This window comes from Pleurodeles waltl, chromosome 8 (genome assembly GCF_031143425.1).
Source record: "Pleurodeles waltl isolate 20211129_DDA chromosome 8, aPleWal1.hap1.20221129, whole genome shotgun sequence".
Lineage (NCBI taxonomy): Eukaryota > Metazoa > Chordata > Amphibia > Caudata > Salamandridae > Pleurodeles > Pleurodeles waltl.
Genome location: NC_090447.1, coordinates 998,760,462 through 998,785,014, shown reverse-complemented (window position 1 = coordinate 998,785,014; position 24,553 = coordinate 998,760,462). Strand labels below are relative to the sequence as shown.

The 24,553-nt window shown below is 43.7% G+C and overlaps 1 protein-coding gene across 1 annotated transcript in view; it reads left to right on the top strand.

Annotated features, from left to right (window-relative positions):
* UCHL3 (ubiquitin C-terminal hydrolase L3) overlaps positions 1-24,553 on the top strand; it is a 336,557-nt gene that overhangs the window by 22,810 nt on the left and 289,194 nt on the right. The window contains exon 2 of the mRNA XM_069205275.1: positions 24,169-24,325. Coding sequence (XP_069061376.1) covers positions 24,244-24,325 — 82 coding nt within the window. The 5' untranslated portion in view covers positions 24,169-24,243. The remainder of the gene's footprint in view (positions 1-24,168; positions 24,326-24,553) is intronic.

The window sequence follows — 24,553 nt, the reverse complement described above, 5'->3', positions numbered from 1 at the left end:
GATTTGTTGGCAAGCGAAGCCGATTGAGGAGGTGTTGTAGTATGCGAAATACTGTAGTGGTGAGATTGAGTTGAAGCAGAAAAAGTTGAAGGAGAAAGTGATGGTGATGCAGATAAGGGCAGCGCAGGCAGGAATACAGGGAAATGGGATCCAGCAGATGATACAGGAGCAACCGCAAGGGAATGGTGTGTTTCAGGCACAACCAAGAGGTCGAGGTTGAGGTTTTGTGAATCGCGGTCCAGACTTGAACACTGTTGTGGTTCAAAATAACGTGCAAGGGATGAAAAAGATGTCACCATGTCATGCGTGCGGGGGCATGGGGCATTGGAAGCTGGAATGCCCAAATATGGGGCAGGATTGTGTCGTTCAACAAAGCACTAATGTCAGTACATTGCCAAATATGAGAGGTCCAAAATTGAGAAATCAAAATTCAAACTTCCAAAATAACATGGTTCAGATGCAAGGGTCACAGCACATGCAGCAAATACAAATGCTGCGTGTTCAGCCAGCGCAAATGCAGCAAGTACAACAGCAGGTTCCCATGGTACCTAGACAGCAAATGCAACTACCAATGGCTCCGATGGGACAGCAGCAGGTGATGCTTCCTCAGCAGGTCACAGGTCACATAATGAGCCAAAATAATACAGTACAGCAATTCCCATTGCGCGGTGAAGACGGAATGAATGAAGAATGGTCGGATGACAGTTCAGATAGCGAAGAATGCAGGCTTGCAGCGTCCCTAGAGGTAGATCAGAGGGGACCATATGTAGAGGGAAAGGTGATGGGTCACAAGGTTTCATTCTTGGTTGACACTGGAGCTACACGCTCCACAGTCAGGAGTGCAGAGGTTCCGAAATTGCCACTTTCGGGGCGTACCATAAGAGTGGTCGGAGTAGCAAACCAGTACTTGACAAATCCAATTACAGATCCGGTGTAAGTTGAGATTGGCAACTTCCAGGGACTGCATAAGTTTGTAGTCTGTGATTCAAGTCCGGTATCCCTACTGGGAAGAGACTTACTGTGCAAAACGAAATGTTCGATTACCTGTTCCAATGATGGAATTGAGGTACAGACAAACAGTGATGATGAAGGGGATGATGGTCAGTTCTCAGAGTTAGAGACAGAAACCGCAAATGAAGATTACCCTTTGATAACATTATTCCTGATGCTTACAGTGACTGACTAACCAGCCGAGTTACAGGGAACGGTGACAGAGAAAGTGTGGGATTTGACAGGAAAGGAAGTGGGACTGATAAAAGGAGTGGAACCAGTTAAAGTACAAGTGAACCAAATGCAGTGTTTCCCCAGGTGCCGCAGTACCGTATGGCACAAGATGTCCTTATTCAGGTGTCGCAAATAATTCCAGACTTTGTGAAACAGGGAGTCCTGAAAGAAGTATTGAGCAGCCCATGTAATTCACCGATAATGGATCTGAAAAAGCCCTGTGGGAAAGTTCGAATTGTGCAGGACTTGAGAAAAATAAACGAGATTGTGGTGAAGTGTTGCCCCATAGTGCCCAATCCAGCAGTGATTATGTTTCAGGTCCCGTGTGATGCTGAATGGTTCACCGTTGTAGACCTGTCACAAGCTTTCTTTTTGATACCTCTTCATGAGGACAGCCAGTTTTTATTCAGTTTCAAATTGCTGGACAAGGTGTACAGTTGGTGCAGAATTCCTCAAGGGTTTTCTGAATCACCGTCCATCTTCAATCAGATATTGAAAAAGGACTTAGAATCCCTAGTACTGCCTTTCAATTCGACTCTGGTACAGTACATTGATGACTTGCTGATTGCGTCCAGGACAAAAGATGACTGTAAATATGACACAATTGCCTTGCTGAATCATTTGGGAAAGAAGGGACATAAAGTGCCACTCAAGAAACTGCAGTACTGCCAGAAAGAGGTGAAATACTTAGGACACTTGATTGAGAGAGGGTCCAGGAGAATATCGAAGGAAAGGGTAACTGCTATTTTGCAAATGAACCCCCCCCCCCCCCCCGACAACAGAGATGTCAGGATGTTTTTGGGAATGGTGGGTTACTGTCGCCAGTGGATACCCAACTTATCAATTATCTCAAAACCATTGATAAGGCTAACAGGCAAAGAGATTAAAGATGAACCGTACACCATAACCCTATCCAAAGAAGAGCTTGAGTCATTCATGGAGTTTAGAGAGTGCATGTGCAGGGCACCAGCTTTGGGTATGCCTGATTACACTAAACCTTTTCTACTGTTTTGTCATGAACGTGATGCTTGTTCTCTGTCTGTCTTAACACAGGTCCATGGAGGTGCAAACCGCCCTGTAGCATATTTTTCAGCTACCTTGGACCCCGTCGCAGAAGCCTTACCGGGTTGTTTGCGCGCAGTTGCAGCAGTTGGTCAAAGCCTCACGCAGTGTGAAGGCATAGTGATGGGACATCCCTTGACAGTAATGGTTCCACATTCAGTTGAAATTCTGTTAACTTGAACCAAAACCCAGCATATGACAAATGCCCGACTTACCAGATATGAGACAATTATTTTGGGGTCGCCTAATGTTTCACTGAAGCGATGTACTGTATTAAACCCGGCAACTCTACTTCCTGTTGAGAGTACCGAGATTAATAATGAAGAGGGAGTGGAGCATGATTGTCTTGAGGTAACAGAACTATGTACCAAGCCCCGACCTGATATTCAAGATACACAGTTAAAAGAGAATGACTGCATTATGTTTGTTGCTGGATCCTGTTTGAGAGACTCAGTTGGAATGCTGAGAGCCGGTTACGCTGTGTGTACCATAGTTGGTATTATTGAAGCTTCCTGGCTCGAGAGAGTGTATTCCGCACAAGTAGCAGAATTAATTGCCCTTACTAAGGCATGCCACGCAGCTGAAAATCTGAGGGTCACTATCTATACTGACAGCAGATACGGATTCGGAATTGTACATGATTTTGCCAATTGTGGTCACAGAGAGGTTTCATGACCTCATCTGGTTCTCCTGTGAAAAATGGTGAACAAATTAAGGATTTGTTACATGCAGTTCAGTTGCCTCTTGAAATTGCCGTGGTGAAATGCAATGCTCATGTTAAGTCGCAAGACTTTGTGTCCATGGGAAACGGTTATGCAGATCAAGTCGCAAAATTTTGTGCATTGAACTGTATATCGTTCAAGGATCAGTGGGAATTATTACCACAAACTGAAAATGACACATGTTTGAACCTTGCATCAAGGGAGGTTGATACATTAGATTAGCTAAAAACACTACAGGGTCGTGCTAGCAAAGAGGAGAAACGCTCCTGGCAGAGAATGCAATGCGTACAAAGGGCTGATGACTTGTGGGTCTCAGAGGAGAGGAAATTGGTTTTACCAAACAGTCTTCTGTCACAATTTGCAGGGCTCTACTATGGACAGGCACATCTTGGGAGAGATGCAATGATCAGGTCATTCAAGATTGACTGGTTTAACCCAAAATTCAGACATGCTGCAGAGGTTACTTGTCACAGGTGCATCATCTGTCAACCGATGAATGCCGGAAAAGGGACTGTGGTAACATTGAGCCACATAGGGAGAGCTGGTGGTCCATTTAGCAAGATGCAAATGGATTTCATTGAAATGCCTGTTTGTGGAGGATTGAAGTACGTGTTGGTGATTGTGTGTGTTTTCAGCCACTGGATTGAAGCTTAACCCACACGTAGAAACGACAGTCTCACAAAAGCAAAGCTGCTGCTTAGGGAACTAATACCCAGGTTCGGGTTTCCGGTCTCTATAGAATCAGATAGGGGCAGACACTTCGATAATGAGGTGATTAAGCTCTTGTGTGCTGCATTAGACATTGAACAGAAGCTGCATTGTAGCTACCGCCCTGAAGCATCAGGACTAGTAGAACAAATGAATGGTACCTTAAAATCGAGAATGGCAAAGATGTGCACAGCTACCAATATGAAATGGCCAGATGCATTGCCCTTAGTACTGATGTCGATGAGGAACACCCCTGATAAGAAGACAGGACTATCACCCCACGAGATCCTTATGGGTAGAGCTATGAGGCTGCCCGCAGTACCTGCAAATGCTCTTGTGAATATCACGGATGATATGGTGTTGGACTACTGCAAAGGTTTGGCTGATGTGGTTCGCTCTTTTTCTCACCAGGTGGAAGCTAACACATTGCCACCGATCAGTGATCCAGGTCACACCCTGCAAGCGGGTGACTGGGTGGTTGTCAAGAAGCATGTGAGAAAATCGTGTTTGGAGCCGCCCTGGAAGGGGCCATATCAGGTAATATTGACAACAACCACTGCTGTGAAATGTGCAGGCGTTCCAAACCGGATACATGCCAGTCACACTAAGAAGGTAACGTGTCCAACTAATGAGGAACTTGAAGTCTCCGACTCAACAGTTCCAGAGAGGGAAGCCTCAGGGCCTGAAAATAGTCAAGAGAGAACTGAGACTGCAGGAGAGCCCACTGAGAACAGCCTTGTCCCTCAAACAGTAAACGAGTTCGAGAGAGGTGACAGTGTGCGTACCTCAGTAGAGGCAGCAGGAGAACTAAAAAAAGGAGAGGTTCTCCCAGAAGCAGACGGATACAGGTTAGAGCTTAAACCTGTTACAGATCCGGAGCAAGAAGAAGAAGGGGAAATAATAGAAAGAGATCAAAGTACACCGGCATCCCCTGAATCAGTTGCAGGTCCATCAAGAGAAAACACCATAGTACAAAAGGAGGGTGCTGTTCAGCGTCCTGAAAGGACAAGCAGGAAAAAGACGCATAAGGGAGATAACTGGCCAGAAAAGCAGGCTGCAAAAGAAAAGGCTATATCAGGTGAAACTATAACAGAAGAAACCGATACCACAAGAACAGAAGATCTGAGTGAAGAAGAATTGCAAAGCGAACGCAGATTGAAAAGAAAGAGACCCGCAAATAGAAGGTACGCAGGTCCTGAATGGGCATATGCAACAACATCTGAATGGCAAAAATAATTCTTAGCATTCTGTTTTGATCGAGAAGTACCAGGCCAGTACTACGTACCTGAAAGCAATCAGGCAAAGAGACTGTGTTGGAACTAAAATATTGAAATTGGAAAGTTGAGAAAGAGACTTATAAATTACCGGATGCGACACTGATAACCTGAATTGACTTTGAAAACCTGATTGTGACAAGCTGCTAACCTGATTTGACAAAAGGGTCCTGGAGTGAGTGAAACACTGTAAATACACGCAGGAAGAAAGAGACTTTTGCATCAAGAAAAAAGAAATCGTTATCATCCTCAAGTTGATTATTGTTCTGCTATCTGATTCTTTACAGACATGGCTTATAATAGAGGTAGTAACAAAAAGGGTAAGGTGTGTGGTTGGTTGAGTCTTATATTAGGTATTGTGTGTGCAATAATAATTGTGGGAGTGATTGTCGGAATGCCGTGGTTGGATAAGAAAGTGACTAACAATGCTTCAAAACCTGAGACTACAACATTAACACAGTGGGAAAAGTTTGAGCAGGATGCAAGACACTTGCATGAGGGGACTAACTCAAAGGGGGAACTTTCTACTAATGTTTTCTATTGTTTGCTGAATGAGTATGTTGAGACCATGGATGCGAAAAACTGTTATGTGTGCACAAAGATTCCTTCATCAGTGCAAGAAGGGGTCACCTATCACAGCCTTCCACTAACTTACGCGATAATTTGTAGCTTGCTATTAACAAGATTCCATAATCAGGAGCATGTGCAATATTTTTATTCAAATTTGGATGTAGTGTTTTCTTTTGTGCCTGTGACTGAGTTTCTGAACAAGCAAGCTAAGGAGCATAGTATAAAATTAGTAAGAGGTTTCTTTAAACCAACGCTTACATTTGGGACAGCTTATGCACACCGAAACAATCTGACTTGCTTATTGACACCTGTAGAGAAAAGCTTTTTAGATCACACTGATGATAGATGCAAAGCATTGAAAGAAAGATTAGAAAAAGGGTTAGAGAAACGCACATATGCAAATCATTATGCTTACACTGCAATAAAGATGCAAGGGAAATTAGCTATAGATGCTTTACATGTAGGAAGGCTTTGTATATATAGGCCGAAGTCTGAACATGACACTTTATTTGTAGGAACGAGTGAATGCAGACATGTGATTTTGTTTCAGAGTAAATGGACATTCATGTTAAATGGACAGGACCCAGCGATCCCTGGGATCTATTATATCTGTGGACTTAATGCTTATTACCGTCTCCCTAAGGGATGGTATGGGACATGTTATTTGGGAATAGTCTTCCCAAAGATTTACCAGATTGATGACTTAAAACAAATATCTAAAACGTCTGAATTACAACATGCTGGACAAAAACGAGAGACAGCGGCTGCTGTTGTTGGAGACATATTTGGAGCCAAAATTCCTTCAGTAGGGGTTATCTTAAACTCCATAAAGATTCAAAAGTTGTCTACTATTGTGGATAACATGCTGACAAATTTTACAGGGGCTATACTCCTGATGGATACTGAACTTGCTGCGGAAAGAGCTATGACTCTTCAAAATCGGCTTGCCTTGGACATTCTTTTAGCAAGGTGTGGCGGAGTCTGCAAGATGCTCAACAAGTGTCATTGTTGCTCATATATACCAGACAATAGTAAAAAGATTAGATGTATGCTTACTAATCTAACTAAAGATAGTGCAGATTTGAAGGATTTGAAAGAACCTGGAGTGTGGGATAAATTAGGAAAAGGAATTGCCAGAGTAGGGAGCTGGTTTAGCAATATTTGGAATGGGGTACTTGCAAAAATATTAGGAGGTCTATTAATTGTTCTGACCTGTCTATTAGGATTATGAGGAGCATGCAAAATTAATGACAAAATTAAAAGAAATTGGACAAAGAGAAACAAGAGAAATGAGGAAAGTGAAAGGGAGAAAATGTTTAATGAAATTTGGGAGAGTTCACATTAGGGACAAGATGTTCAAATGCGCATTATGCGTAAAGTGAAAAATTAAAGTGAAAGGTCGAAGGGAAAGGTTTGTGTGATGACGAACGTCATCAGAGGAGGGACTGAGAGAGCGTAGCTTATATAATCTATATTAACATGAAATGTTTATGAATCAATGTGTGATAATGCTGCATAGAAATTATAATGATAGTAATTTTGCTTAAACGTGCACTTGAATTGTGACCACGGGGAGTGGCCACCAATGTATACATAGACTAATAATAATGACCAAAATGTTTATATTACGTTTAAACAAGTTTATACTAATAATTGTGTTATTGAATCTGTGCTGAAATTCTCACAGGCCTTAAGTTAGCATGAGCCGAAGCTTAGCTGCTTGGCTCTCGTATTAAATGTATTTTTCTATTTTTCAGTATGCTGACTCACAAAGGGACATGACCCTGCGTGTTCTTTTTCCTTCAAACTAGAACACGAATGTAACCATGTTAGATCCGTTCTCACAGTCTTTGCAGAATAAATGTTAAAAGTAAATTGAAACAGTGTAGATTAATGTAATGTACAAGGTCATTCAAACCGGTGAAGACAATTGAACTGCTGACCAAAAGATGTGCAAAGAATTACAGAAAGATGAAATCATACCGGACGTGCCACCTCTGAAGACGTCAATTATGAAGACCAGTCAAAGACTTGTAAAACGATATGGGGTGAAGAGTTGGGTTACCTAATGTGTTTTCTGATAGGTTAAAGATAGTGGGGTATAGCAAATGTCCAATAGAATTTTGAGGGAATGTATAATGGAAAAGGGGTAAAAACCCATGTCACGGAAAGTCATTTAGAATTAGGTAGGGAATGCTATTGATTTTATCCAGAAACTCTGTCACTCTGTTTGGTGACTTGGTGGGTTACTTAAAACCACCCTTGCCCTTAGTTTTGTCCATGTTACACTTTACCTCCTTATGAGGGAAGTGCCCTTCTTGCCCCAGAGCTGAGTTCTGACTGATGGCGGATTGACTGATGTCCTGAAGACGAAGACTGAACCTGTGCGCTGACCTAAACCTTGGAGGGTAATTATGACAATGCGATTGTGATTTGTCTGTTTGCTTTTCCTTTCTAGGTACCAACTGCTTACTTTTGACATAGACCATAGTTAGATGTTTTCCAAATTGGTGTTCTAAATTGTTTTGCATGAGGCCCAACATGCTAATGCTAATCAGTGGTTAGGACAGGTGCTCACTAAACTGACGCAAATAGACAAACGACCAAGACTATGCTTTGTTGAACTGACGCGTTATTGACACTCTGCTAATCTTGATCTATGTACACGCTGTGTTATGTTCTGATGTTTGTGATTCTTGCTCTAATGAAGTCCTATCAAAGTTGCCATATTGTGACTATGCTATTATGTTTCTTGGATTTGAGATTGAAGCATCTGATATTAGAATACTACTACTAAACCAGTGTGGTTATTCATGGCTGAAAGTTCATGGTAGCGTCTTTGAATTGATTAGTGACTTTGACTAAAGTGAAATGCATTGTCGTGATAAATATTGATGACATTATTGATGTATTGATTGACATATTGATCAGCTATCTCGTCCTAAGGTGTCTCTCAACTGGGTCAAAAGATTCATTGGCCTAAAACGAGTCCTGATGTGTAATAAATTATCATAAAGGGACGCGTTAGCAACTGCACACAGACTTCAGCTGTGCTCAGTAGAGGTTGGGGGCGGAGCCTGTTCCGAAGACAGGCCCTGTGGCAACCCCATATGTGCCCAACCCAAATCGCAAAGCCCTTGGCCACGCCCAGCATGAGTTGAGAGCCTCATCTGCTGTGTATACTATAGTCAAATCTGCATTGGCCAAAATAGGCTCTTATCACTTTCAGCTTGTCTAGAAAAGACTTGCCATCCTTAGTTGAATGTATAATTTATAGCTTCATAATCTTATCATTTTCAGCGTAGAGTCTAGTCTGTTTTAATATCGAAATGCTGTGTTTATCTTAGAGTTCCTTTTGTTTGTATGCCGCTGTGCTGCTTGGCTCATTCATAGGGTTGTCATCCATGATGCCAATGGTGAGGTGACGTGTTGACACCACAGCAGTGATGTAGTTTATGATGTCACCTGTGACATCTTATCTGAGGTAATGAGCAGTGCATTGGGGTGAGTTATAATAGCGCATAACCGACAAATTTCAGGTTTTATTTTCAACTGAAAAATCATATCCATAAGGTAATTTTACCCATGTTTTTCAGTTAATTTATGTGTGTGTTTGTTAATAAGACCTAGATTGACTGACTTTTTTTTTCCTGCTTGCAGTGTTCACGTTGGTATAATGTACTTCTCATCTGCCAGCCCCCATGACCAGCGTTGCATCACCCTTAGTGCCTCTGAGCCCACTACCCAAGGCCTTCAGTCATAGGCAGTGGGCTGTGGGTGCAGGTCCTTGACTCTGGCAAGATTCTGTGTCAGCAAACATGAATTCTTAGTCTGGCTTTTGACCGTCCCCATTGTGCTCTGGGTGCCTGGTGTAGCCTGTGGGTTGGTGCTGCAGCAGCCCTGTGCCACTAAAGTCATTGCAGATACCCTTCATCTTGGCTCTGTGCACAGGGACTGGCCTATTGCTTCCAACCCTGCTGTGTATGGCCTTTGGTCCTGGGCAGCATGTTACGGGTGTGTGGCCTTGCCTGCTCTTTAAGCCCTGTGACCCGCCCATGCCAACAAGTCCAATGTGAAAGGCATGTGCACTACTCAGTGACAGAAAGTCTTGCTGCAGGAAACAATCCGTGCTTCAAAGTCTGCTGGACAAGGCCTATGGCTTTGAGCAGTTGGCTCTAGATGCAGGGCCTGGCCTGTGACCAGGCTGTACACCAGCCCATATGCCGCCAAGCAAGCTGCATAAGGCCTGCCTCTTGGCACTGCTCCAGACCCTGTCTCAGTTAACTAACTTCAAATGGCATTTGGCTAAGTGTTGCAAGGTTTGCCCGCCAGGCCTGAACCACACGAATTCTGTACATTTTGATTCTATGTACACCATTTTCTGAAATGTTCTAATAAATGAGATTGCTATAAACATATATGTATTGTGGGATTCTTAGAGGTCAATATTATACTGTAGGGTGGACTTGGGAGTGATAGTGAATGGGTTTGAAATTGGGTGCTGCTCTCACAAGGATGTGTTTGGCCATTGGTTCTGCTAACTCAAAAGGAAGGAAGGAAGGAAATGAAACAGCAGATTGATAAGAGGTTACTCTGAATATTGAAAGCAGATGCCCGGGGGGCAAGGAAGAAACTGAGCTGAGATCAGTAAGGAGGATTGTTTCAGGTCTCTTCATGAAAGACATTATTCTGGCTTTAAGGGTTGTCCAGATTAAAATTAAATTTTTAAGTTTTAGAACAGAGGGGAAAAGGAAATAGTGCGATGGTGGAGTAAAAGGCATTAAGGGTGACTTGAGAAATACGCTGGCTGTCCATGTAGAGCAAACAAAATACATTTTGGTTCGTTATTCTAACAAAACGATACATGGAAAAAAAGTTAGTTATTGCTTATAGGGATTATTAAAATGGACAATAACTAAAGAATGTCTTTTAGGTAGTACCTTAAACAAAACTTGCATTTATGGTGCCTCAAGTTGAATATTGTGAAGCATTGCAATTAAATTACAAGCTTTGTGTGAGTCATCATGAAATATCAAGGAAGGCAATACAAGGAGAAATTTAATATTCCAAGAGGTGAGGATTCTATGTGATGTTGTCACCTCAGTAGCAGATGTGGAAGATCTTAAATCCTTGTGCAAGTGACAGTCATGGACCATCTTTGAAGGACGTCAAATCAAAATTTAGTAAGGGGTTCAAAGCAAGGTAATGTAATTAAAGTTAGTTTCAAACCAACCAAGATCATGTTAAAGTATGGGGTCATATTGACATGAGTTATGGAAGCTAAGGAAGTTTGGATGACAAATATCAAAGATAACAGATGTGACAAGATTGTATAAATGTCCTTCTCTGTTTTTTTCTGGTTTAAAAGGCCAATGATGATATAAGATTCTGCATTGACTTGGTCATTACAACAAATAGGTGGTCAAGTAATCTAATTTTGAGCTTGCATAAATTTGTGTCTAACCCACAAATTCCAATAGTACTCATTTCTGTAGATTTTGCCAGTACCTATAGCTAGATTCTGTTACACAAGATAAACCTTCACATTCAAATGATTGACAGCCTTATTGGCAAGCGTACCATCCATACTGTTAATGTTTTAATTTTATTAAGTAGCCCCAAAATAATTGTAGCATTCTAAGGCAGTGTGTTAAATTCAAGGCAAAGACTTGTAAGATCATTACCATTTTCCAGTTCATTCTGGAAGAACTGACAAAAGTGGTCTAGCTTTAAGGGTAGAGAAGTTCACGTTTGCCTAGAAACATACAGAGTTCAGGAACTTCACAATTTCAGTGAAAGGAATTATGAGAAATAAAAAGTCAAGAAATTAAGGATTGTTGGAACTGGAATGGCTCTTTCATGATAAATAAATGCGTACTCCATTCCTTAGTGACCCGAATTAATGCAAAACTGATATCCTGACTTTTTTTTTGTGGCCCAGCTAGAGTAGGTCTCTAGCACTAATGCATAGACATATCGATGATTGAGTTACAGAACCTACCCTGTGACTTGAGGGACACACCAAGTGGCACATGTACGAAGACTAAAATTTGCAATTCAATTGTGATTCAATGCGAATCGCAATTACCGACTCGCAAATCTGAATGTACGTACAAATAGAAGACCAATTTAGCAATTCGGTGCCGAGTCGCATCGCAATTTGCATAATTGCGATTACCTAGATTGTGAAGGGGGGTGTTACCGAATCGCAGTTTGCGACCCGGACTCGCAAATTGCAATTGAGTCGTAATTAGCGAACGGTGCAAAAGAACAGAGAAATTTCACTTCCTGGTGCGGGGTAATGACCTTAAAATCCAGAAGTGCTTCCCAGCTGAGAGGAGCAACTGCAGCCACGGCTAGTCAAACAAAGGAGGGAAACACACCAGGGAGGAAGAGAAAGCTGACATTTTCAGAAAAAGAGTTGGAAGTCCTCACTTAGGAATGCTGCCTACATCATGAGGTCCTGTTTGGGAAGGCAGCAATGGCTGTACTTGACTCACAGAACAAAATCTGGCTGAACATGCAAAGCAAAATCAATGCTATTGGAGTCAGTCACCGCTCCATTGAGGAAGTGCGCAAAAGATGGTATGACCTCACGTCAAGAAACCAGGAAAGGGTTGCAGAGTGGATGAAGGAGACGCATGGAACAGGTGGGGGACCATCCACAGTACCACCACCCACAGCAATTAGAGTATGGTAGAGACCACACTGGAGCCAGAGTCTGTTGTGGGAATCGGGGACCTGGATAGTTCAGCGCCAGGAACCTCCAAAAGTAAGTAGCACACCTCACTTTCTCAAACTTTTCAGGGCACTATGCACACAACCACAGTTCAAAAAAGCATGCATCATTCAAATATTTCAATGCCTATAAGTCCAGCTCAAGTATAGTGCATTATGGGTAATGTAGTACAGTAGTTCAAATGTTGATTCATTTTTATTTTGATAAGCCACACATCTGAGAGGCACTGACAGTGTATCCCCTGTGTCCCACAGGTCTCCCTCGGGTATCCACTGATGACCCCAGTGTGGAGGAAAGTGATGATGCCACCATGGCAGCAAAGGAGGCAGTCAGCATTTCCGCAGAGGAGTGCAACACACCAACCATTGTTCCCATTGCACCTGAAACCACAGAGGGGACAGATCTGGACAGTGAGGGTGTAAACCTGACTCCCAGTCCACAGATGTGTGATAGCCAGCCGCAGAGATTTGCAGGGCGTGGGTGTAGAAGGCGTCATCTGACACATGATGCAGCTGATGAGGATGCCAGTACTCAACTATTTCTGGGACTGGAGGCATCCCTACTCAGCAGTCAACGCCTGCAAAACAAACAAAAGCGGTTAATGAACAGGAATTTACACAGTATGCAACAGACAGTCACACATGGATTTGGGAATGTGGAAACACTATTGTCCACCATGAATAGCAACATGGTCAACCTCACCACTGCCATCACTGACCTATGTAGGGAAATGGTGGCAGATCGTGACCATGTAAGGCGCCATGAGCGCAGCACAGCTGCACGGTTGGACCAGCTAAGTCAGTCTATTGGCCGTCTAGCCACAACAACATGCCTGTCACGACGTACTGTCACGATGCAGGTTGGACTGGGACATTTTGCTGGAGATGTGGCCAGGGGACTAGGCCACATTACTGCAGCTGTGGACCTACTTCATACCTCCCAGGCAGCAAGAGCCTGGTGACACCCCTCAGGACAGTGAGGACATATCGAGTGTGAGCAGCATTTCCGCTTCAGATGCCCGCATCCTGCGTAGCAGCATTGCCTGCCAGACACCCGTGGACCAACAGGGGTATTCCCTTGTAGTCACACTCACTCCAAAGGGAGTGTCTGGCACCGGCACATAGGTACTCTCCACGGTAATCCCTTTGGAGTGAGTGTGACTACAAGGGAATACCCCTCCCCCCGGCGCCATTCAGACCAGAGGCCAATCGCCCCTTACTCCGAGCCATTACAGACCTACCACACCATGAACCACCTGTTCATGTAGGCTCCTTATTATTCACTTTGAGCACTTCACTTACTGTTAGTGCCCCGGGATCCTAGACCCTGACGAATGCCCCTGACCTACCAGCACTTTGAGAGGGCAGAAACATGTTGGTCGTACGTATTCCTTTTTAGACTCTAGGAGACATTATTCTCCAGTGAGCCTCCTCCTTATTTTTTAATCTTACCAACATGCACCTCCATTAAAATTTAACATATATTAACTGGTGACATGTATGGTAATTTTATCTCCACCTCATCTGGATCCCCGTATTTATCCAGCTAGTTTAATTTCAGCACTCCCTCTGGTTCTTTTAACCAAGAGGTCGAGTCCGCCCAAGTAGTATCATCTTACTTGGGTGGGGCTAGGTGGTCAAATGATGAAGCAAGACATTATTATGTGTGTGAGGCCACCTAGTCCGTAAGGGGACTCCCCCCTTTTTTTCTCTCCCCCCCTAGGACAACACAGTTTCTCATTCCTGGGACACTCTTTGCTCATGCCTTCTACAACCCGTACGTTAAGGCGACCTAATTGATACCGCTCTTTGAGGGAACACTGGTTAAGTTCCACCCTCAAACCTCTACTACCCCACACCCTTAGTGGTTCGATAGATTTCTTTTGGGAGGTGGTGTGGGTTAGCAAATACTCCCAGTACTCTCCTTTTGTGTTTCACATTGGTGTGTACTACACAGTACCTAATAAATATTCATCATCAAACTCCCCATGTTCTAGGCGTTGGTGTATCCCACTGTGCCTGAAAATATATGCATCAAGTGTGCTCCCTGGGTATTTTGCCACTATATCGGTTATGACATTGTGGGCATCACATACCACCTGGATGTTTTCCTATTGCGGAACATATATTCCAGATGTGCAGTAGGATATAGGGGTACATGTGTCCCGTCCACACACCCTATTACATGGGAAAAGTTGGCAGTTCTGTAGAAGTCCGAGTTGGTGTTGTGTATTTCCTCCGCATTCCTGGGAAGGTAAATGTACCTGGACATGTGTGCGAGTATGGCGTCTAAGAACGGTGTAAAGAATCGTGACAGGGCACTTTGGGAAACCCCAACAGCAATTACCCCCTGGTAGCTACCCGAGGCCAAGAGGTGCAGTGAGCACAGCACTTGCACATGTGTGGGGATGGAGCAGCTGTGCAGAGTCTGGCTTTGTAGCTGAGGTTTTAGCAGTTCTATTATCTCTAAGATTACTGTGCTGCTCAATCTGTATTTCTCATATCCTCCTCAGTCTGTTGAAATATGGTCTGCCTGGTTCTGTATATCCTCTCCTGTCTCCGCCTCTTCCTCCTCGGCTGGGCAGCCTGGAATCGCCTCCTCCATGCAATCACGTAAAGTGCAGCCATTGTGGTAAACCCAGATTCCTTCTGGGTCTGCTTTTATACTTTGGTTCTGCTTACCACCTGTTCGGAATCAGTGCTAATTTGCATGTGCAAAATGGCCTATTTGCGACTAATCGCAATTTGCGACTACCATGTACATTTGGTTTGTGAGTCGCAAATTGCGATTTCTTATTTGCGAGTCGGTTATTGGTCACATCGCTATTTGGGACTCCAAAATTGCATTTATACCTACCATTTAATGTTTTGCACTGTCGCAAATAGTGCTGCGACCCATTTGCGAGTTGCAAAACGTACGTACATGTGCCCCCAAGAGTGGTCTCCATCAACCAATCAATAAGTGTAAATATTTTATTCTGCATAGATTAAGATTAGCTATAAAAGCAATTCAACACAATACATCAATTGTAAAAAAAATAAAAAATACAATCCATCCATGCTAAGTCTATCTTGTCACACACCTAGCTGATTGCAATGACAGTAACCCCCATGGTGCAAGAGAAATATAATCTGAGACATATAAAGTAAACAAAATCATGCATTTCAGTTCATTAGTGTCCCATTACCAGACATACTTCCACTTTAAATACCGCAATTCAATTACTAAAAGGCATGTATAAAACTTAAAGAGAAAAACTAGACCTGACAGGCCTTTCCTGTTCCTTCATAAAGTGCTGGCTGCAGACTAGCAAATAAGGGGAGAATGCAATTGTTGCAGCTACGGTAGCCTTGGTCTACCTTGTTTAAAATGTACCTGTCTCACCAGGGGTGTAATAAACGTTGTCCTTGGCTTCAAGTAAAAGTTGCAAAGGTGGAGCGTACTTTGCTCTGAGAATTTGTCACATGGGCAGGGCGTAAATGCGTTTCTTATGCTATAATCTATAAAAGTAAATAGATGGTGTACAATGTTTAAGCAAAATCTAGTCAATAAAAATCTGTGATGTGTATGCGAGAACATATAGGGTGGAACGCAAGGCTGGGTTAACAGAATGAACGCTGCGACTGTTTTGTTTTTGAATGCTTTACCCGTCCTACTTTCTGAACTGTATTCATTGATCAACGTTTTAAAATATTTTTCACTAAGTCCTACCATGGTCTCCGGGTCATCGAATTATTTAGAAATTCCCGTATCTGCACACTATTTCCTAATAAAATTATTTTAAGGGATTTGATTAGCACCACCCAGGGGCAGACAATCACGATAGCCTATTCAAAGCCACTACATGCTTCTACCGCGTAACAGGCCACAAGAATAAAGGAGCTGAATAAATTGGGTCCTCAGTGTATAGAATATACAGTTCCTCATTACATATGTCATTTGCACAAGTAGACGGAACAGCCAGCATCCATTTAAGCAGTTTTTTTCCACTTGCTGAATTGTATTCACTGTAGTGTCCCCCATATACCTGCAGCATAATACACCCCTGACATGCATTAACTACTGTATATGGTGGACTGTGGGTTCAGTGGTCTCTTCACTAACCTTGATGCAAATCTGAACAGTGCTGCAGTCGTTTTTTTTTTTTCTTCCTTCAAAATATAAGATTCTAGATCAGGAATTCCCAACCTTTTAACTTTTGTGGACCCTCCTCCACCACACTTTATCATTACTGGATCCCAGGGACCACCACTGAATAATTACTGGAATCCGGGGACCCCTCACTAAGTCATTACTGAAAGATGGGGACCTAATCTGTTAATATTACTTATTTTTATAAGCAGCCACGGATCCACTGAGGAGTCTCTCTGGACCCCCATGGGTCCCCGGACCACGCGTTGGAAACCACTGTTCTAGATTATAATACAGGTTTCCAATCGTTATGGTTGCTAAGCAGAAGACCAAGGTATGAAAAAGTGTCTGTGGAAGAAATCTTATTTCCGTTAAGGAAATTAGTACAGGCCTTCCCTGCTGCTCCTATTATCATGGTGTATGGCTTTCCCAGATTCATCTCAAGTCCCAGGTTATCCATGAAAACAATAAAGCTATAGAGAAGTGGATGGAGCACCCTTTCTGTGCGTGCCATCAAGAATTCGTCATCTGCATAAAGCAGAATAGGCAGTGGTCATGATCCCACTTGTGGCATGTTGCACGCTGTATCCACCAGAAATGTTTCAATGTTATTGATCTATAATGTAAACAAGAATAGGACTAGGATGAATCCCTTTCTCAATCCTTTACACACTCAAAAGGCTCCGTACACTCACACATACCATTGTAGTGCACCTTCGCCTTGGTATCTGCATATTAAAGGTGCAAAAAGTATACTATCGATACTCATGTCCACCAGAACGCCCGGTAGCCTGGAGCGAGTAACAGTCAAACGAGCACACCGGGCCCATGAAAGCCATCTAAAACTACCTTTTTTTTTTCAAATCCGACTTGTATTTGCTAACAAGAAGGTTTAGGTTCAAACATTGTTTCATCGTACCTAGTTCCCCCGGAAAGCCATACTAAACATAATAATATTCTTTCCTTCTTCCCATTATTTCAGTCTCGACAAGAGTAGCATTTGTGCTACTTTTAGAGGGAAATCTAGTAAGTAAATCGGCCTATAACAGCTTGGATCAGATTTATTTCATTTTTTTTAAATCAGGACAATCTCTGACTGATTCAAATCATTGGTAACCAACTGTACCCAGAGATGCGAATTTCCTATATACATATCTGAAGCTATGCTGTCCAGCCACATGGATTCTCTTATCTATATTTCTTTATTGCACCAGTGACCTCCTATATCCCTCTTGAGTGGACAATGTGGATGCTCATCCTCCCCTCTTACGAGTTGCCCTGCAGGTATTGACTCTCCCTTCCTTCAGTTGCCGAATAGGTTGCTGAAAAGTTTTTGACCCATTCCTCTGATGGAATTGCTATATCTTCTGTTGGACCTACCGGTTCTCTAAAGAACGGGACTTTGATGGCTTTACAGAAGGCAGCAATATCAGCTCACCTCCTCCTCTATTGCTTTTTACACTTCTCTAGCATGTTTTTGTATTCTGACCCACATAATTAGAACCTTTCCACAGCTCTAGGGACTACTTTTGAAGCACTTTAGTGCACTATGCACCTTAGTGCATGCTGAATCGAACCAGACATAACCCCTCTTTAGTTGATCATCTGGTTGTCGCAGTAGAGCTTTGCCAAGAAGACGGTAATGACTTCACCCCCCTATGCAAAATCTTTTAAACAAATATCGAATACCCCCATGTGGCATTATTAAAACGGACAAGAGTATACCAGTGTCTGTTCTGTCCCATTTGAGGGCTAATCCATTACATCCCACCCCACCCACCGCTAGACCATGAATCTGTAGTGTCGGCTTTCAAATCATTTACACCAACTTTAAGTTTACAATCAGCGGATTTTGGTCACTCATGCAAGAAGGAAGAATCTGATAACTATCTATAAATGGCTTAACATTCTCCAGTACCACAAACAATCAGTGGTGCTTGTACGGCCATCTCCCACAAATGTTGGGTGCTACATATATTGTTAAGAAGGCCTTTGTTTTAATTTTAAAACCAAATAATTTAATGCATCTCCATATGCATTTTAAAGAAAATGTGTCATCCCCTCTCCGTCATCGTTGGTCATGCCACAGACCTCCTTGACATCTAATGAGCTTTTTTGAATGTTAAAATATCCTACCCATCTAACAAAGATTTCTCTTTCTGTATTCTCAAGGACTCCCTTTGGTTCTTGTTATAGTGTAAAAAACACATTGGCACAATTACTGTAGTATTTAATGAGCAAGAGGTCCTGCCCCCGGCACTCCAACCTGACTATTTGGGAAAAAAGGTGTCTTAAGTTTACCTAATCACTTTACCTGCAAGTGTTAGTAATATTAAGGTTGCCAATACCCCCTTACCCCCACCATGGTCATCCAAATGAAAAGAGAAAGAGCTAATTGACCATGTTTCTTGAAAGCATAGGATAGAAAGATCTAGCATGAAGCTGTGCCAATCTGGATTAGCTCTTTTAGACCTTACCCCAGGGATATTCCAACCCAAAACCTTTATCCCTCCTTCTGTTAATGCTAGGTTGCTAGAATGCACTGATGATCTGCCTTCCTCTCCTCCCTTGTGGGCATTTCCTGTGACCCCATGCATTCAAATATATGCGAGAACCTCTCTAGATCTTGGCAGACTCATCACTGATAATTGTCAATCCTGCTCAGAGTGCTTGGGTGAGGTGTAAAACTGTGTCCACACTGAAGTTATAGGCATAGGCTAGTGATGAAAAACTTGAGGATATACACTGGGTGAAGTAATAGTGCTCATTACTGAGCACGGGAGGGGGCAGTAAAAATGCCCCAAAGGGCCTTCCAAGATTTTCTTAACAAGAGGGACAGAAGAGGCCAGTAATCCCAGAGACATTTTAGCAAAATAAGCAGAACGTTAATTCCCCACCACACAGTGCTATCTTCGATTGTTTTATCCCTTCTAAACAGTAAGTGGCGGTGGCCTCCAGTGCATCAATTAGTTTAAAAGTTGAGTTAGATGAGTCTCCCACAAAATACTTGGGAGCGTAGCATATTATCTATGATCTCGTGCATCAGGTGTTTTAGCCCTGATATGTCCAGATCTTTTAGTTCCGATGACCTTGAACAATTACTGGCTTTCTGCAGCCCCCTCTGTGGGAGAGAGAGCTGAAGCTACCTTAACTTTTGTACGAACAATCCTGGGAACCCCTTTTAACTTCGTGGCTGCTGTAAACTCAATAGGGTCCATTGGGGAAACTGACTCGATGGGCAGTGAGTCATTTGACACACAGGGGTTAGTGACACCTTCGGTATGACCTACTGATGAGTGAGTTGATGGGCAGCCATCTGTAATAGTAGTATGATCTTTAGAACCGGCCACTTCCTTTGTAGCCAGCTGGGTATGCACAAGCCTCTCCGACACACTACACATTTTGTTGTTAATAGCCCTCATTGCATTTACCAAGAAAGTTTCAGTGCTGGGTGTAGGGGTACATTCTGTGCCTGGGCGTGAAGAGATAGATTTACATTTCCCCATCAGGCTGTTTGTTTTTACCGATGTGGAGACACCTAAATCGTACATCAACTCCTTGCAATGACCCGAACTCCTGCACATCTACTAGTGGCTAGACAACCATCTAAGTGGGCACTGGACCACCAATGTCCATCCAGTATGGTTCTAGTGTCCGATCCAGCAGCTTGTGCTTATTAAGGGCTACTTGAAGTTGGGGATGGCAGTGTTTAGTTGATAAACAATAAGGAAAGGTGGGGGAACACCGGATACTTGTGCCGGACGCCTTCGCTCACCCCCGCACTACAGCCAGCACTGCTGCACCTAGTGTGCTATGGCTTACCTCTTCATTGTGACTTAGATTCCTTGCTGCTGCTTCCACTGTTGGTCGCTTTATGAGTGCACGGGGCCTGGGATCTGGATCCTGATTCAGAACCCTGCACTAGCCTGACCGAGACTTTAGACGTGCCCCGGACTACCCACTCTCATAGTGCAAGGGACAAGAAGGTTGCAGTACTTCAAGCCCTCAAGGAGTCTCGTATCGGTTCACCAGGAAGCCATTGTGAGAGCCACTAGCGGACCTGCTGCCATTGGGTGCCATGCCCGAAACCCTACTTCGTGTGCTACAGTCGCCAAAGTCGCACACACCCTCAGTGCCTTTCCTGAAGGCTGCGCTTCCTGCTGGGGGAGCACAGGAGGGGCATATGGAGAAAATCTTGGTCACAAGGCTAGGTAGGCCATACAAAACCTAGCTGCTTCCGCCGGCAGGCACTGACTGCAGCCTCTGCATCTAATGTGGAAATGTGGCTCAACCGCTTCAGATGCCTCACCTGCCTATATAGGACCGTGGGGCTCGAGTTTGTAACTGCAGAGGGCCTGGATCTGTGCATTTCCTGAGGTTAGACTCTTGCCCTCCAGTGATAGTGCGATGATTTCCAGCCTTTCTCATTGGGCTCCATATTTGTCAGTGCCTCGGTTCGGTCAATGCAGAATAATTTAACTACCCTCAGTCTTGACGTGGGCCTACTGTCCACCTCCTGGGTTCTTGCAATAAAGCGATTGTGGAGGCATACCAGTTTCTGTAGATTATAGTACTGAACAGACCTTTTTGTTGGTTCATATGGAGTTCAATGAATAATGGTTAAGCTTATATTGGGCACCTCGAGCCATGACGCTGAAATCTGTCTGTGTGTAAGATGTGGGCTTGCAGGGGCTGTAAAATGAAAGAAATGCATGCAGGCAGGCAGATAGGTCTTGTGAAAGATCAGTTACTCTTGGGTGGAAGAGGAACAAGTCGGTAGGAGAAACCAAGGTAACCTTCCGCCCCCACTGTTGCGCAGGAGAAAGGAAAGGAAGTCCCTCGTTGCCGCCATATCAGTAGGATGCACTGAGAACGATGCCTGCAAAAGCTCCACTGTAGTTGGTCACGGTCGCAGTCCTAGATCTCTTCCATAATCAAACCGAGCTGGGTGAATACCCTGCCATAGTCATTCGTTAACCTTTGTTCACGTTGCTTTCCAGCAAAGGTGGGAAGTGTGACGTAGGACGTGCAGAATCCGAACACGCTGTGTTTCACTTTTGAACCGGTGGCGCACTAAGGGCGTTGTCGGCTGATACGAATGTTTGCCTTGTAGGGAGGGTAGCGGAGCGGCCACGCTCCCGAGTCCTGAAAGATGACTAATCCCGACGTTGCGTGCCTCCACTAATTACCCTATGACTTGAAATGTTGCTTACGTGCAATCAACGTGTTTTTCCTATTGCTGTTAACAGCTGCTGGCTTTCTTGTTGGCGCCATGGTTGGTAACTCATTTATGAATTTACGTGAGATCGGTGTATGTTATTTTTCCTTCCACCACAGAGTACAGGAGAGTGAAGCATTTTATTTATATGTTTTATTAATGTATTAACCATAGGTCTATCTCATTTCATTTTATTTTCAAATTGGGTTATACCTTCGTCATTTTCTGAAAGTTTTTTGTAACAGAAAAACTAAACGACAATCTCTAGTGAATTTGATCGTGTTCTCGTTTATGCTGAATATATTGGAGGCAACATTACTTCTTGAGGTGATTTTTCTAGTTTCTGCACTGTGTAATGCTTCACTAGTAATATGCGTGCGTACTCTCTCTCTCTCTCTCGTTAGAAAGGAGCTGTGGTACGATTCAGGATGGTTTATAGCGAGGCCCGTAACAAATAGGCTCCTACTGTGTGGGTTGGTAGTGCACTTTAGTGAGATGTGTCCTCGATTTCGTTATGAATTGTAGACACCCACCCTGGACCGTCTGCATCTTCACCATACCCATCCTCCAAATCTATATGTAAATGAATGCTTCAGGTCTACTTGCCAGAGTTGCAGCAGTGTCGAGGATGCTCTACCCAGACCAAAATACAATATCCTTGAGCAGCCCTGGAGTTTGTAGAGCTGCTGTTTGCATATTTATCTTAAACCTACATGGTTACATTATCAAGGGTGTCTGCGGAGGACCATTCCTTAGGACTGATGGATTAGGCACCCACGAGGCACACAACCCTCAGAGCCTGCCTCATGCTGCAGCCAAGACTGGTAGACTTCCATTTTCCTGGAGGAGTATTGCCCTCCCGGATTTTCCCCAGTGCGTGATGAGCGAACACAATAAGAGCTGGCCGGGCCCCCTCTGTAATCGCTGACCTGGTGACAGTCAGTTTTATATTGGATGGTTCTTCTGGCTGGGAGACGGTGTGGGAGGGAGATCAGGGTGACTGCAGTGGAGCCTTACCACCCCTCGGCGCACGCTGCCTCAGTTCACTAGAGGAAAGGGGAACAAGGGACTGTCGCAAGCTCTACGAAAAGCCAAACTATTTTGTACAATAAAAGTGAGGAACATGTTTATAGCAAAACAAGAGCGCGCAAAAATGGTGTGAGTTGTGCTGCATCCTGCCAGGGTATGAAAGGAAGGCGACTGCTCCAAACGCACAGTACATGAATGTACTGCAGGTTTATGCGATGCTAATGATGTTCACATGTATAGCCCGCAATACACACTTGATCGTTGCACTGCGCCTAATAATACAAGTTAATATCGCTTCTTTTAGTCGGCTGTGGTTATTTAACTACAGTCCTACTTGCAGTCCATACTAATGAAATTAAGTGTTCACACTGGAATATGTTAACGTGTCGCAGCATGACTTCTAGAGCTGGGCGAGCCACTGAAAGCTCGAGCCAGGATCGGCTCTAGCTCGACCCTGAAGCCTGGCTCTGTTAGAGGTCCTGTTGAAATATCGAGCCCATAACGAGCCGGGCTTTTGTGTGGCTTTTGCCCGCCACCCTCCCTCAACCCAGGATGTTGGAGCTGTCTCTTTTGGGAGTGGGGAACCAAGGTTTAATTAAGTCCGTGTTGGCAGCAGCATACTGTGATTGTGGGCAGCTCGTTTAATCTACCTGTGGCGAAAAACAACGCGTGTGACCTTGTGCAATGTAACTGGTCGTCATTTAAAGTAGCTCTAACAATTTGCACAGTTTGAGTAAATCACAAATTGGTTAAAAAAAAACACAAAAAAACAGAGAGTTACCATACAGAGAGCCAAATAAATACCCTTTTGCTAGCTGATTTGTACAAAGTGAAACCAGAAAACCTGGATAAATCGCTACTTTCCCACTTGAATTGTGTGACCCTGGGTACATTTTTTACTTCACCAAAATCACTTATCATTATCGCACATGAACGCCCTTTCAAATATGTGAGTTCAGAACAGCAGTTGTTCCCGAATCTATTGTGTTTGGTTTAATAGAATATAATGTTGCTCTGTAAGAATCTGAGTCATATACAGGGTTTAAATGACTGTTTTATCTCTTTGCTCACCGATGGTTCGTGTTTAAAATCTATCTGGAAGTACTTCTCAGTGTTGTGATATGATGTGACGTATTAATGCCAAGGCTGCTACATGTTAAAGAAGCACACTGTTTTTAAATTTTGAGGAGACTTTATCATATTTGACATAACATGTGGTGTACGCTTTACCTAGCAAGCGCTGTCGGGCGGTTCGGCCCGTTCGTGGGCTCGAAGAGCCGAGCCAGACCCTTTCCCTGTGCGTGATTGGTCTCGCCCACCTTTACTGATTTCTACCCACTTTACCAGCTGGGTATGAAGGCGGGCTGGGGAGGTTGGGGGTAGGCGGCAGGTGAATACTTTTGCATATGAGGGTGTGCAGTCTTGCAGTTTACCCCGACGTGCGTTCTTTTAGTGTAACATGCGTTTATCCTATAACTTATTTTCAATCAGTATGAAGAATACAAAGCTGAGGAAGAAAGCAACATTAAAACTCTTGGACAAGACGTGAGCTCCACGGTGTACTTCATGAGGCAGACCATCAGCAACGCCTGTGGCACCGTCGCTCTCATTCACGCTGTCGCAAACAACCAGGGGAAATTGGAATTCGGTGAGTCAACCTCGGCTATCTTTCCAGACTGAAACTGTGCCTTTTGCCTAGTTGTCACTAGATGGCGCGCGTGCTCTTTCAACAGCGCTCCCTTTGGTTTATGGCTGACGAACGTGCTCTGTGTTCATCTGCAACAGAATGATGCTAACGAGGAACGATAGGTTCGGAAAGAGGTTTACATGGTGGTTTATAGCAAATAGACCAGTTCTGGTCACATAATAGGATAGG